General features: G+C 40.4%; 1 protein-coding gene across 1 annotated transcript in view; it reads left to right on the top strand.

Annotated features, from left to right (window-relative positions):
• Positions 1 to 13,348, top strand: part of CORO1C (coronin 1C) — a 91,855-nt gene that overhangs the window by 24,930 nt on the left and 53,577 nt on the right. The window contains exon 2 of the mRNA XM_012805252.2: positions 6,825 to 7,024. Coding sequence (XP_012660706.2) covers positions 6,830 to 7,024 — 195 coding nt within the window. The 5' untranslated portion in view covers positions 6,825 to 6,829. The remainder of the gene's footprint in view (positions 1 to 6,824; positions 7,025 to 13,348) is intronic.

The following is a 13,348-nucleotide window of genomic DNA, read 5'->3' as shown; positions in this document are numbered from 1 at the left end:
CCTCCTGAGTAGCTGGGAATATAGGCATCTGCCACATGCCTGGCTTTTTTTTTTTTTTTAAGAGACGAGGTCTCACTCTGGCTGGTCTTGAACTTGTGAGCTCAGGCAGTCTACACACTTCAGCCTCCCAAGTGCTGGGATTACTGGCATGAGCCATCGTGCCTGCCAGGCCTACTTTGTGCCTATTGTATTAATGCAGGACTTTTTCTATTTATTCTTTTTTCTTTGGCCAGGGCTGGGTTTGAACCCGCCACCTCATTACCTCAAGAAGAAACATTGTACCCTTCAGCTTTAGATTTCACCCTCCTACCCCGTATTTCCCTCTTACCCACTAGCTCTAAGCAAACACTAATCTTTTTGTCTACAGATTTGCTAGTTCTGGACTTTGGTATAAATGGAATCGTATTATGTAGATTTTAGTGACTGCCTTATTTCACTTATAATGTTTTCCGGATTCATCCAAGTTGTAGTATGTACTGTCTATGAATAATATCACATTTTCTTTATCCATCGTGTGCAGTGGGTAGCCAGCATTTGGTTGCTTCTACCCTTTGATTATTATTATGAATGATGTTGCTATGAACAAGTTCATACCTGTTCTCAGTGCCTTTGGTTACATACCTGGGAGTGGAATTACTGGGTCATATGTTAATTTTTGCTTAATTGTTTGAGGACCTGCCAGGCTTTTTTTTCCAAATTAGCTGCATCATTTTATATTCCCACCAGCAGAGTATGAGAGTTCCCATTTCTCTACATTCTCATCAACCTCTGTTATTCTCTAACTTTTTGATTTTAGCCAACCTAGTGGGTCTGAAGTAATCTCTCATTGTGGTTTTGATTTTCATTTCCCTTGTGGCTAATGATGGCCAATGTCTTTTCATGTGCTTCTTGGACATTTATATATATATTTGGAAAAATGTCTGTTAAAGTCCTTTGATCCACTTTAAAAAAAAAAAAGAGAGAGAGAAAGAGATGGGGTCTTGCTGTGTTGCTTGAACTCCTGCCCTCAAGTACTGGAGATATAGGCATGAGCCCCTGAGCCCAGCTTGTCTTTGGTCCATCTTTGAGTTGGATTATTTGTCTTTTTATTATGGAGTTGTAGGAGTTCTTTTGTGTGTTCTAACTACATACAAGTGCCTTGTCAGATACGGGATGTACAATTTTTTCCTCCCCTTCCGTGGGTTGTCTTTTCACTTTCTTCATAGTGTCCTTTGAAGCAAAGAATTTAAATTTTGATGGAATCCAGCTTATCTACTTTTTCTTTTGTTATTTGTGCTTTTGGTGCCATGTCTAAGAGTTCTTTGCCACATCCAAATAGAGATTTCCTCCCATGTTTTTGTCTAAGAGTATTATAGTTTTAGCCGTTATACCTAGGTCTTTGTTCTATTTTGTGTTATTTTCCATGGTATGAAATAAGGGTCTAACTTTATTCTTTTGCTTGGTGCTGTCCAGTTGTGCCAGCGCCATTTGTTGAAAAGACTATTGAAAATTAGTTGATTGAAGATGTATGAATTTACTTTTGGACTTTAATTCTGTTCCATTAATTAATCTCTCTGTCTATCCCTGTTCCGGTACCACTGTCTTGATTACTGTTGTTTTGTAATACATTTTGTTCTTTTTAAAAAAATTTTTTTTTTCGTTTGTAATAAATTTTGAAATTGGGAAATGTTAGTCTTCCTAATTTTGTTCTTTTTCAAGGTTATTTGGCTATTTATGGACTCTTGTAATTCTGTGTAAATTTTAGAATCAATTCATCAATTTCTACAAAGAATTCATCTGGAATTCTGTTCGGGATTGCATTGAACTGTATCAGTTTGGGGAATATTGCAGTCTTAATAATGTCAAGACATCTGATTTATGACCATCAGATGTCTTTCCATGTATTTGTGTCATCTTTAATTTTTTTCAACATCATTTGTAGTTTTCAGGATACAAGTCTTATACCCCCTTGATTAGGTTTTATTCCTACTAGTTTATTCTTTTTGATGTGATTGTGAGTGATTTATTTTCTTAATTTCACTTTTCAATTGTTATGAGTATATAGAGATAAAATTGATTTTTGCATAATTGATCTTATATCCTTAACCTTGTTGAACTTAGTAGTTCTAATAGGTCTTTTGCTGGATTCCTTAGAATTTTCTATACATAATAGTTCAGGTCATCTGTGTACAGAGATAGGTTTACTGCTTCCTTTTTAATCTGAAAGTGTTTTATTCCTTTTTCTTGCCTAGTTTCCCTGGCTAGCACCTTTACTACAATCTTGAATAGAAGGGGCAAGGGCAGCTATCCTTGTCTTATTTCTGATCATAGGGAGAAAATTCCATTAAATATTGTGTCAGCTGTAGTATTTTCTTTTTCTTTTTTTTTTGAAACATAGTGTCAAGCTGTCACTCTGGGTAGAGTGCTATGGTGTCACAGCTCACAGCAACCTCTTGTAAGTGATTCTCTTGCCTCAGCCTCCCAAGTAGCTGAAACTACAGGCACCCGCCATATGGCCCGGCTATTTCTTTCTTTCTTTCTTTTTTTTGGTTGTAGTTGTCATCATTATTGTTTGGCAGCCTGGGCTAGATTGGAACCCCCCACCGTGTATGTGGCTGGCACCCTAGCCACTTGAGCTACAGGCACTGAGCCAAGCTGTAGTATTTTCATAGATGCCCTTTATCAGGTGGAAGTTCTCTTCTATTCCTAGTTTGTTGAGTGTTGTATCGGATGTTAGGTTTTAGATTTTGTCAGATGTTTTTTCTGTGTCTGAGATGATTGTGTGATTTTTGTTTTTTATTCTGTTGATAGAATGTGTTACATTAATTGAATTTTAGATGTTGAACCAACATTGCATTCCTGGGATAGGTCCCACTTGATCATAGGGCATAATTCTTTTTCTATAGCTGGATTTGGTTTGTTCGTATTTCGTTAAGGATTTTTGCATCTTTATTCATAAAGATAATAGTCTGTAGTTTTCTTGTGATGTCTTTGGTTTTGTCTATGGTTTCGGTATACTGGCCTCATATAATTAGTTTGGAAGTGTTCTCTCCTTTAAATGTTTGATTGGCTTCAGCAGTGAAGCCATCTGGAACTGGGCTTTCTCAGATTTTGTTTTAAATTCTTTATAGGTATCATTCTCTTTATTCTATAGATCATCAAACAGAGGCTCAAGAGAGGTTAAAGAATTCACCAGTAAGTGGCAGAGATAGGATTTGAATCCAGGTCATTTTATATCAATTACTAAGATGACAACACTAGGTGACATTTATGGCGTGATTAGTTTTGTGTGTCTAACCATCCAAGGTGCTGTAACATAGTGATCTCCTGTCACCATCCCATCACCAAGTTGCTCATTCAGTAATCACTTCAACTTTATATGTGTTGTGCTCATTTTCGGATAGAGAATCTGACACTTCCGGGGATTCAGTGACTTGCCCTACTGAACCATGGCCAGGAAGTAAATGGTACAGCTGTGCTTCTCACTCAGAAGGCTGTCTGACTCTTGAGCTTGCGCTCTTAATTGCTATTCTCTGTTGTGTGCCCAGAGGGGCTGAGGCATTCTGTGCAGCAGAAGCAGCTGTGCCACATGTGCATAGCTGAGCTCAGATTTGACCTTGGAAGTGAATGGGCTCACACTGCCCTTCAAGCTCCACTTTGACAGCCTGACTCAGCACAGCACTGTGAAAAGCACTGGCTTTTCTCACTCCCTCTCTGTAGCTAATAATTCTCTACTCCGTGATTGTAGCAAAAGAACTTCTAATATCATTCTGCTCAGATGCAGCTAGGATGAAAATTAGTTGTCACTGCATAATATAGAAATGTCTTTTTAAGGTATTTTAGTATGTAAATTGGCCAGCAGATTTGTATAGTGTCTGTGAAGACAGTTTAAGCACTTTACATGTATTAATCTGTATTGTTGTGAGGATAGATGATATCTAGCCCATTTGAGTGAAGAGGAAAAATTGCCCCCTGGGGCAATAAGATCTGACCTACTGCAGGTAGGGTGGGTGGTATCCTGGGAGCCAAGAGGGACAAGGGGCTGTTTCTTGTCCTACTTGTGCTCTTGTTCTGGTGTCATCCTGTTCAGAGGGGCCAGCTGTCTAGCCTCTTCTGGCTTCTCCTGGGGATGGGACAGACCAGTACCTGGTTGTGTAGCCCTGGAGGGGGAGGGGGATCTAGGTGTGCAGCTGCTCCTAATTTAGGCTTTCAGCCCCTCTCCCACATCCCTGTCTGTAGAGACACACAGTTTCTCCTCTGAGTGTACTAGAGATTCACGGTGTGCCTTTGGTGTTCTTCTGGTGAGTTCCCCTGTGACACTTACGCTGTAGCTGGTTACAGGTGCATGACAGCTTTCCATCATTCAGGACGTTGCTGTCACAGCTGCCCTCTTGTAGGCTGCTCTCCAGCTCTCTTGTCCTTTGGTATTTACATCTGCTTTTACTCCTTTGCTGTCATTAGGATTTTAGGAAGGAGTAGAGACAAATGCCATTTGTGTTTCTTTTATAAATTACTTCTTCACATTCTTTGCCTAATCTTCTATTGGGTTTTAATTGTATGAACTTGTAAGAACTTTTTTATATACGAAGGAGATTAACTCTTTGACAAGAGAGTGGTCAAGGTGCAGTGTTTTTTTTTCCTTCTATTTTAACTGTTGATACTTGCTGGACGGTGCTGATGGGGATTCCAGCATTTGTAACTTGTACGCAGGGTTGTGTAGGGATGTGGATCCTGAAATCTGCCGGCTGAACATCGGCCTTTGTGAGGATGTGCTTTCCTTTTGGTTTTCACCAGCTTACAGAAGCTGTCTTCTCAAACTCAGACTTGAGAGGTATTCATACTGTTTCAGAAAGGGAGGAGCCTGGCCAAGCATAAAAGTAAAGCATGTCATTTGCCATCTCCTCTATCAAGTACTCAGAATGGACAGCTCTGGTTGTCAGCTGGAAAGGTCTGGCAACAGCTGTGCTGAGGAACATGGTTGCTCAAATGCTTGCCAAGGGTCTGTTGCCTCAGCCCAGCCACATACCCCAGCATTGGAGAGAGGCCACTTTTGCACATGTCTTGAAAGGGTAGGAGGACCTGGCAAAAATAAATTCTCGCTCTGCATTTAACAGTGGGCTCAGGGCCATGAGGAAGGGAATTTAGAGGAAAGGAATTAGCCTACCATGTGTCCCATCTGGCACCAGAGGACAGGTGTTAGCCCTCCTCTGTAGGTGGGGTCTGGAGTTTCAGTTGAGTTGTCGAGGTTGAACCATGTTCCTTTTCCACTTAGGTTTTATCCTGGCTTCTTTCTGTCCTAACCAATATGAACAGAATCTCCTGCTGTAGCAGGTAGGAAAATGACATGGGGCGTTATCAGGCAGGCAGGGCCTGGTGATCCCAAAGCACAATGCTTTTCGTGTCTGTTAGACAATTTAATGGAATTTAGAGTCTGAAATGACAAATCAGAGAGCCTAGGAGCCTAGCTGTGTCCTCTCCCCTCAGATTTCCTGGTTCACTAGAGAAGTGAATGTGGTGAATGATAAACTCTGACTAAAAACCCATCCTGACTTCACTTCCCCTCCAAATAGCCCCTGCGTTTTTCCTTTCCTTTGTCTCATCTGCCGCCGCCAGATCATTCTGGACCTTTCCTGGGCTTAGTTTATTATCTTTCGTGGCTTCCTAGCCTCGTGCCTGGCTTTGAGCTTCCCGTCTAATCCATTCGCTGTGCCACTGCCAGACTTATTGTCCTCTTAAACATCACTTTGATCACATTGCTTTCCATTTAAATACTGCTCCTCTGTCCCAAGACCTGGCTCTTGATCCATTGGCTGTCTCAGGCTGATTTTTCCTGTTTTTCATTTTGCAGCGCTGAGCACTAGGCAGTTGGTCCTGGGGTGCTCCGATTATTAAGCCTGTGTTAGGAGGCTTTTAGAAGGGTCTTGGAGACAAAGGTGATTGCTGTGTCTCTTGAATCCCCTGCCCCACCCCCAACACACACACATAGTTGGTCTTGTGGAAATGCACAGACCACAGGAATAGGCACAGTTCTCAGACATAGTGCTGATGTCTGGGGAAAATGTTTAAAAACTGAAAAATTACCTTGGCAGGCAGAGGACAAAGCCCCAGGATCATAACCTGTTTTTGGACATTGATCAGCGTCACATCTACCAGATAACTTCACTTTTGAATTTTCTTTTCTTTTTTTTTTTTTAAAGAGTTGTGAGGATTATTTTTTTTTACTTTTTATTTTATTTATTTTTTTTTTAGAGACAGAGTCTCACTTTATTGCCCTCAGTAGAGTGCCATAGCGTCATAGCTCACAGCAACCTCCAACTCCTGGGCTTAGGCGATTCTCTTGCCTCAAGCCTCCCAAGTAGCTGGGACTACAAGTGCCCTCCACAAGGCCCGGCTTTTTTTTTTGTTCTTGCAGCTTGGCGGGGGGAGGGCCAAGTTCAAACCCACCACCCTTGCTGGTATATGGGGCCGGCACCCTAACCACTGAGCAACAGGTGCTGCCCATGTTCCATAAAAGGGGTCTGTCAGTTCCCACCCAACCCTGAAAGGCTAATTTTCTTTCATTCTTTGCCTTACTCTTTCTATTGAAATTAAAACTGATGAGTTAGGTTTCTGGATCTTAAACTAGGAATTTTTATTTCTTCGTAATTCTTTCCCTGACGCATTTTGCAGTTGTTTCTGGGTATGTGCTGCTAAGGGAAATTTGAATTTGCAATTTGGCTACTTTTTTGAGGAGGGTGGACAAAATGCCATATCATTCTGTTTTTCCTATTTTGGGCTTTCCATTTGTAAAAGTAAAGCTTTCAATTCAGTGTGTGATTCTAACATAATTCTCACTCCCTCCACAGACACCATGAGGCGAGTGGTACGACAGAGCAAGTTTCGGCATGTATTCGGACAAGCAGTGAAAAATGACCAGTGCTATGATGATATCCGGGTTTCTCGTGTGACCTGGGATAGTTCTTTCTGTGCTGTCAATCCCAGGTTTGTTGCCATAATCATAGAAGCGAGTGGGGGAGGAGCGTTCCTTGTGCTCCCTCTGCATAAGGTAAGTAACTTGACCTTCCATTCTGTTAGACACCTCTGGTCGTCTCTATATTTTTTGTTATAGATTGACAGTTCACTGAGAGTTGTGTGTTTACTGAGACTATTAAACTCCTGATGTAATAGAGGTTAAGTTCCACACGCCTTACTAACCACATCAGTTTTTCTCTAACAGAATCATTAAACAGAATGGTGACCTCTGTTCTGGGTGTGCCCTCTGTAGATGAAAAAAGTTATTATAATGATGTGAGCATGAGCAGGCATAGGGATTTTATGATTTGGGTCTTAATCATCTACTTTTCGCAGAAATTTTTCTTGCAGAGTACAGTTTTAAAAATAGTGATGTTTTTGCTACAAATTAGTTTTAAAAACAGTTATATTTTTAAATGGGCAAAATTTATAAGATAATTTCCTCTTTTTTGGTGAAGTCCTAAGGATTGAGTCTTTTTGGCTTTATGAATAGTAAATGGAATGAGGGCTCAAGAAAATGTTTCAAAACAACACAGATTTCAATTCTGAACAGTAATAAGTTTCAGCACAGGACTTAAGCAGTGTTAATAAGTGGTAGGAAATAGTCTTTCCTGAAGGTGGATCTGTATATTCTCACTAGGCTTCCAAGTCCTTTCTTCTTCCTCCTTTATCCTCCAGAGAGCCCACCCCAAGGTGGGAGATTAAATAGGAATTTGGGGCATTTGCTGACTGATCATGAACACTGCAGATCAAAATCTGTACTTACTTTCTCAGCAAATCCCAGAGTTGCAAATAAGGAAGGGGGAAAAACCTATGAAGACGGCCTAGAAGCAGTTGTTTTCTGTTGGCTTTTAGGACTAAGGATACTAAGTTTGGTGAGTCCTGAACTCCAGGGGTGGTGCTGGTACAGATGTAGATGTGAGTCTCATTACAGCTGTGTTCACTCAGCTAAGACAGTGGGGGAGAGGTGGCTGCTCCCTGCCTTGAGCCATGCCCGTTAGGAGTACCTCTCATCATAAGGGTCCATGGGATGCTGAAAGTGTTTACAATAAAGAGACTTTCTGTCAAGGTAGCGTTTCCCATTGTATTTTGAAGTTTTTACCTTGGGAAAACTTCCATCTCTTGCATTTTTCTCTCAGTAATGTTGACAACTAATTTGCTTTATTTTAATATCTGATTTTTATGTTAGTAGCTAGATTAACATGGTATTGGTATTACACAACAGAACCACATCTCACTACAAAAGTAGGGAGATGGATTCCTTTGGGGAACAAATTTGATATGTGTTTTCAAATGGACCTTCTTTCTTATTTGCAAAGGTGGTTCTTTTTCTTAAGTTGAAAATTTATTTTCTATATGGATACTTTTATTTCTGTTGAACGGTAAATAAGTGCGCTACACTATTATGTTGAAATAAACAATACTTCCTCTAAACGTTCTAATTTTTAAAGCAACTTATTCTATCCTAATGTTGTTGGTATTGTTGTTGAGACAAAATCTCACTCTGTTGCCCTGGGTAGAGTGCTGGGGTGTTATAGTTCACAGCAACCTCAAACGTCTAGGTTTGAGTGATCCTTTTGACTCAGCCTCCCGAAGTAGCTGGGACTACAGGTGCCTGCCACAATGCCTGGCTGGTTTTTTAGATGCGATGAGGTCTCACTTTTGCTTAGGCTGGTCTCGAATTCTTGAGCTCAAGCAATTCATCAGCCTCAGCCTCCCAGAGTGCTATCTATCTTAATTTTTGTAAGGATAGTGAAAGAGCAAAACACAAAACAGCTTAATTAATGCCAGTGGCATTTGGTTTCCACAACTTTTTAGTTTATTTGGAAACTTTTTACTGGTGGGTTTTATGGCAGCCATCTGAGAAGACAGCCACAGATTGTCAACCCAGATCAGAGACTAGAGCTCCATGATCTGTTTTGGACTTAGTTTTTATTTCCCTTTTTATAGACTGAGGAATAAATTTAAGACTTTTCTTTTCTTCAACAAAATGGAACAAGCTAATTAAGAAGCCCAAAATAAACTTTTGAATGGCTAATCTTCCACTGCATTCAGATAGTTCCCTTCAACTTCCATATCCACAAAAGGATCTCTGAGTCCATTATTGCTTTTGTAAACCATGGGGAAGTTCTGAATTTCACCTATACCATTTAAGGGAGGCTTCTATTCATTTCCTAAGGTAACTGGGTTTATGATTTGGTTTTCACATGCTGTAAATGGCCTGCGCTTAAAACATATGTTTTAGTATTTTGTTCTTTAGCCTTACAAGAATTAGGGTAGAATAAGTTGCTTTAAAAATTATTATGTTTGGGTGAAGTATTGGTATTCGGAGGAGTTGTGAGGATCTTTCTTTTCCCATCTATAACACTGTCTGTGTGGCTTTGCTCCTTATATATTATTTTAGAGGTGGTGACATTGATGTAAACTAAGCTCTGTGGCAGTCATTGGAAATGTCAATTCTTGGGGTTCAGTAATTGGTAGGTTCCTATGCACTACGTGAAATTCTTAAGTATTAAAGTGTCTTTAGCCTTGAATGTCAGTATGGGTAGAAGAGAGAACACAGGTCTGGGAACTGAGGAGCTACGAGTTCAGTCCTTGTTTGTTCACTGATTATAAGAGGGGCGTGGTGGTTTTACTCTGTCCTGCTCTTCTCTTTCTCTCTCTGAGGGGCTATCTATAAAAGTGATTTTCTGCCTTGGTAATTCTAGATGATCTCAGAAGTGTTTCTCTTCTTCTGTTTCCCATTATGAAGTGATTTCTTTCTTTCTTTTTTTTTTTTTTTTTTGAGACAGTCTTACTATGTAGCCCTCAGTAGAGTGCTGTGGCATCACTGCTCACAGCAACCTCAAACTCTTGAACTTAAGCGATTCTCTTGCCTCAGCATCCCAAGTAGCTGGGACTACAGGCTCCCACCACAACGCCTGGCTATTTTTGGTTGCAGTTGTCATTGTTGTTTAGCAGGCCCGCGTTGGGCTTGAACCTGCCAGCTTCAGTGTATGTGGATGGTGCCCTACTCACTGAGCTATGGGTGCTGAGCCTATGAAATGGTTTCTTTTTTTTAATTTTATTTTCATTTATTTATTTATTTTTTGCAGTTTTTGGCTGGGGCTGGGTTTGAACCCACCACCTCTGGCATATGGGACCAGCGCCCTGCCCTTCGAGCCATAGGCGCCGCCCAATGAAGCAATTTCTAATGCAACTGGTTTGATATTCAAAATTCAGCAAAGAAAATACTGTTACAGGTTTTTTTTTGGTTTTTTTTGAGACAGTCTCATTATGTTGCCCTTGGTAGAGTGCTGTCGCATTACAGCTCACAGCAACCTCAAACTCAAGGGTTCAAGCGATTCTCTTGCCTCAGCCTTCCAAGTAGCTGGGACTGTGGGACTATAGGCGCCTGCCAAAACGCCTGGCTATTTTTGTTGTTGTTGTTGTCATTGTTGTTTAGCAGGCTGAGGCTGGGTTCAAATCTGACAGCCCTGGTGTATGTGGCCGGTGCCCTAACCAGTGAGTTATAGGCGCTGAGCCCAAAGAAAACACTGTTGTTCCATTTTTTCCTTAGTCCACCATAGAACTTTGGCAAGTAGATTACATGCCTTTTTACTTATAGCTGCTTTTCTACCAAGGCCCAAGGCTGAGCCCAGCAAAGAAGAGAGGGTCTCGTGATTTCTCTAGGCAGTTGTGTGCCTAGAACTCTTGGAAAGATGTGCTATGGTGGCAGGGCCTAGTCCATGAGCACTGGCGTGTCAAGTGACACCCCTCTTTCTTTTCTTCCTAGGTCACTGTCCCTGCCTCAGTTGCTAGTTGGTTATTGGGGCATCCGTTGCTGTTAGAACACAGAACCTTCTTCCACATTGTCAGGAAACCAACACTTCTAACTCCTTTAGGGATATCTACCTTATAATTTTGGTATAATCATGAATATTTGAATAAAGATTATAAGTTTTACATTTTCACAGTTGGTATTTGATTGTTTATGTAAGTCAGTCTTCACGTTGATTAGTTGCTTTAATCTTTTGCAAGCCGAGTGCCTGCTGTGTGCCAGCGTCTCTGCCCTTCAGGGGCACTTGCTTCTGGTTGTGTTGTGGTCAGTTTCTTAATCTCCCCCAGAAAGCAGCTGAGCAGATTCCTGGTACTGATGTGTTTGTCTCCTCTTTATATGTGTAGCCTTGAAGAAAAAATACGATGGGGGGGACTCTGAGTACTTAGTGAACCCATTAATCCTAATAACAGTGTTTTTTGCGTTGGAAAAGAGTCCTATAACTTCAGTGTCTCAGCTCTGAGGTGCTGTTTTGGTTTAAAAGAAAAAAAAAGAAATCAACCAAATTCCCAGAAGTAATATGAAGTTAAGCTTTAAATCAAGAAAGCAAGAAATTAATACTGTAGGTGTTTTTATGCCAACCCCAGTATGTGTTGGTAGCCTTTTGAAGTTATTTTAAACACAAACCTTAAGAGATGGGCATGGTTTTCAATCATCTTAGGGGCTTCTAAGAGTATCCCCTTCTTTGTTTCTGGTTATAGACTGGCAATTTGGTGTTGGTGATGCTTTTGTGGGGCTCTGTGCATATTAATAGTGAGTATATGCACATGTGTCTCTTAAGGTAAATTGTCACCCTTTCAGAAAGGCTCCCAATTGCAAACATGGTTTTTCCATGAATTTCTCTTGAAAGCTGGTTAGTGTAAGCAGCAAATAGCATTTATTATTGCAGCCTCATGGGGTTTGTGGTTAGATTCTGGGAGAATATAAAATAAGTTAGACATCTTCTGTTTTAGACATCTTCTGTCTAAAAATCTAAAGTGGAAAGACTAACAGGAAAAAATATGTTAAGGTGTGCGCATATTATACAAGTACACACACAGAGCAAGGAACACACTTATGAATGTACATATAAACACATGGTTTATGAGGTTTGTTAGAAAAGTTTTATTAGAGAAAGTGGTATTTTAAGAGGTCAGTGTTGGAAGAATACGGGAAGTCCTCAGTCCTGAGGTGGGGTGATTTAGATTAGCAGACTTGGATCCTGATCTCTTGTAATGCTTCCATCAAGCTGTGGCTTGCCACTCTGCTATGACTCTTCAAGGTGTGGCTTAGTACATTTTTTTTTTTTTTAGTCTTTCAGAGGATGAATAGCAAGTAGCAGTCTTACTGAGCATAAGTTGGCTTTGTGGTTTTGGCTGTGAGGGATACTTCTTGTTTCTCTTGCCACAACTGCACAAACTGCCTTGTTGCAAGAACACACAGGTTTTTGACCCCCCTGTGTAATCTACCACCTTGGCATGAATAAGCCTTTCCTCAGGAGCAGCCATACTCCTGATGTAGGACTGAGGCATTCCCTCCCTGTCTGAACCCTGGAGGCTTATATAGACATACAACGGTAGTGTTTCTGTTTAGGTAGACAGACAGACAGACAGACAGACACACACACACACTCTCTCTCTCTTCAAGTCACAGGGAACCTATATGTGCTGCCTTAGAGTGTGTGGGGGGAATTGGTTAGAATTATATGCTCTTGCTCTCTTGACATTGACTTGAATGGAGCATGGAAACTGGATGGCTCTGGTCTTCCTAATTGCATTCTCCTGTCCTCCTTTGAGTATTCCTGCTGTGAAGGAACTTCTCTGTATTGGGGTGATGGCTGATTCCGTCCTTGTAGTAACTTGCCTGGTGAGATGGGTTACTCTTTCTTCCTCTCTCCTTCTAGCTCCTTTGCTCATAGCTTTGCACTTCCTTCTTATACTCAATTTTCTTTCTCCTATTTTTTTAGGAACTGTGTGTGAGAATATTTGGATCTTGCTTTATTTATGTCTATGAACTATCTTTTCAACTCATGTTGAAGTCTATTTCAAATAGTGTTTTATAAAATAATTCTGCCCTTCAGAAAACCATTTCAGTGACCATTTCCTTAGTTCTCCCAAGAATGGGACATAATTAGTGTCTTCCATATCAGTGATTTTCAACTGCTATGTCATGAGAGGGTCTCAGTGGTGAGATTTCACTGCTGTGCCATGAGAGGGTCTCAGACATGCCAGAAAATTTTTTTAAGATCACTAATTAAATTATTTTCAAAAGAAGTTCAAAGCACAGTAAGTGTATTATATTCTTTACTCTTTTGTTTTCATCAACATAATTTAAGTGTGTGGTGGAAGTTAAACTATCAGTTCAAGCATGCTATGAGATAAAAAAAGGTTGAAAAACACTGTTCTACATGCATAGGAGCGAAATTAATTCATTACATATATATGTAGTAGCTCCTTTAGGGCATTAGGGCTTAAATCTCTTAAAGAACTTGGGTTGACAAGGTCTATTCTAACGTGTTTCAGTTATGTTTATTGAAGAAGAAATTTTTTTTTTTTTTTTTTT

This window comes from Otolemur garnettii, unplaced genomic scaffold (assembly GCF_000181295.1).
Source record: "Otolemur garnettii isolate 467f Iridium unplaced genomic scaffold, OtoGar3 scaffold00038, whole genome shotgun sequence".
Classification (NCBI taxonomy): Eukaryota; Metazoa; Chordata; class Mammalia; order Primates; family Galagidae; genus Otolemur; species Otolemur garnettii.
This window is presented reverse-complemented; position numbering and strand designations above follow the sequence as displayed.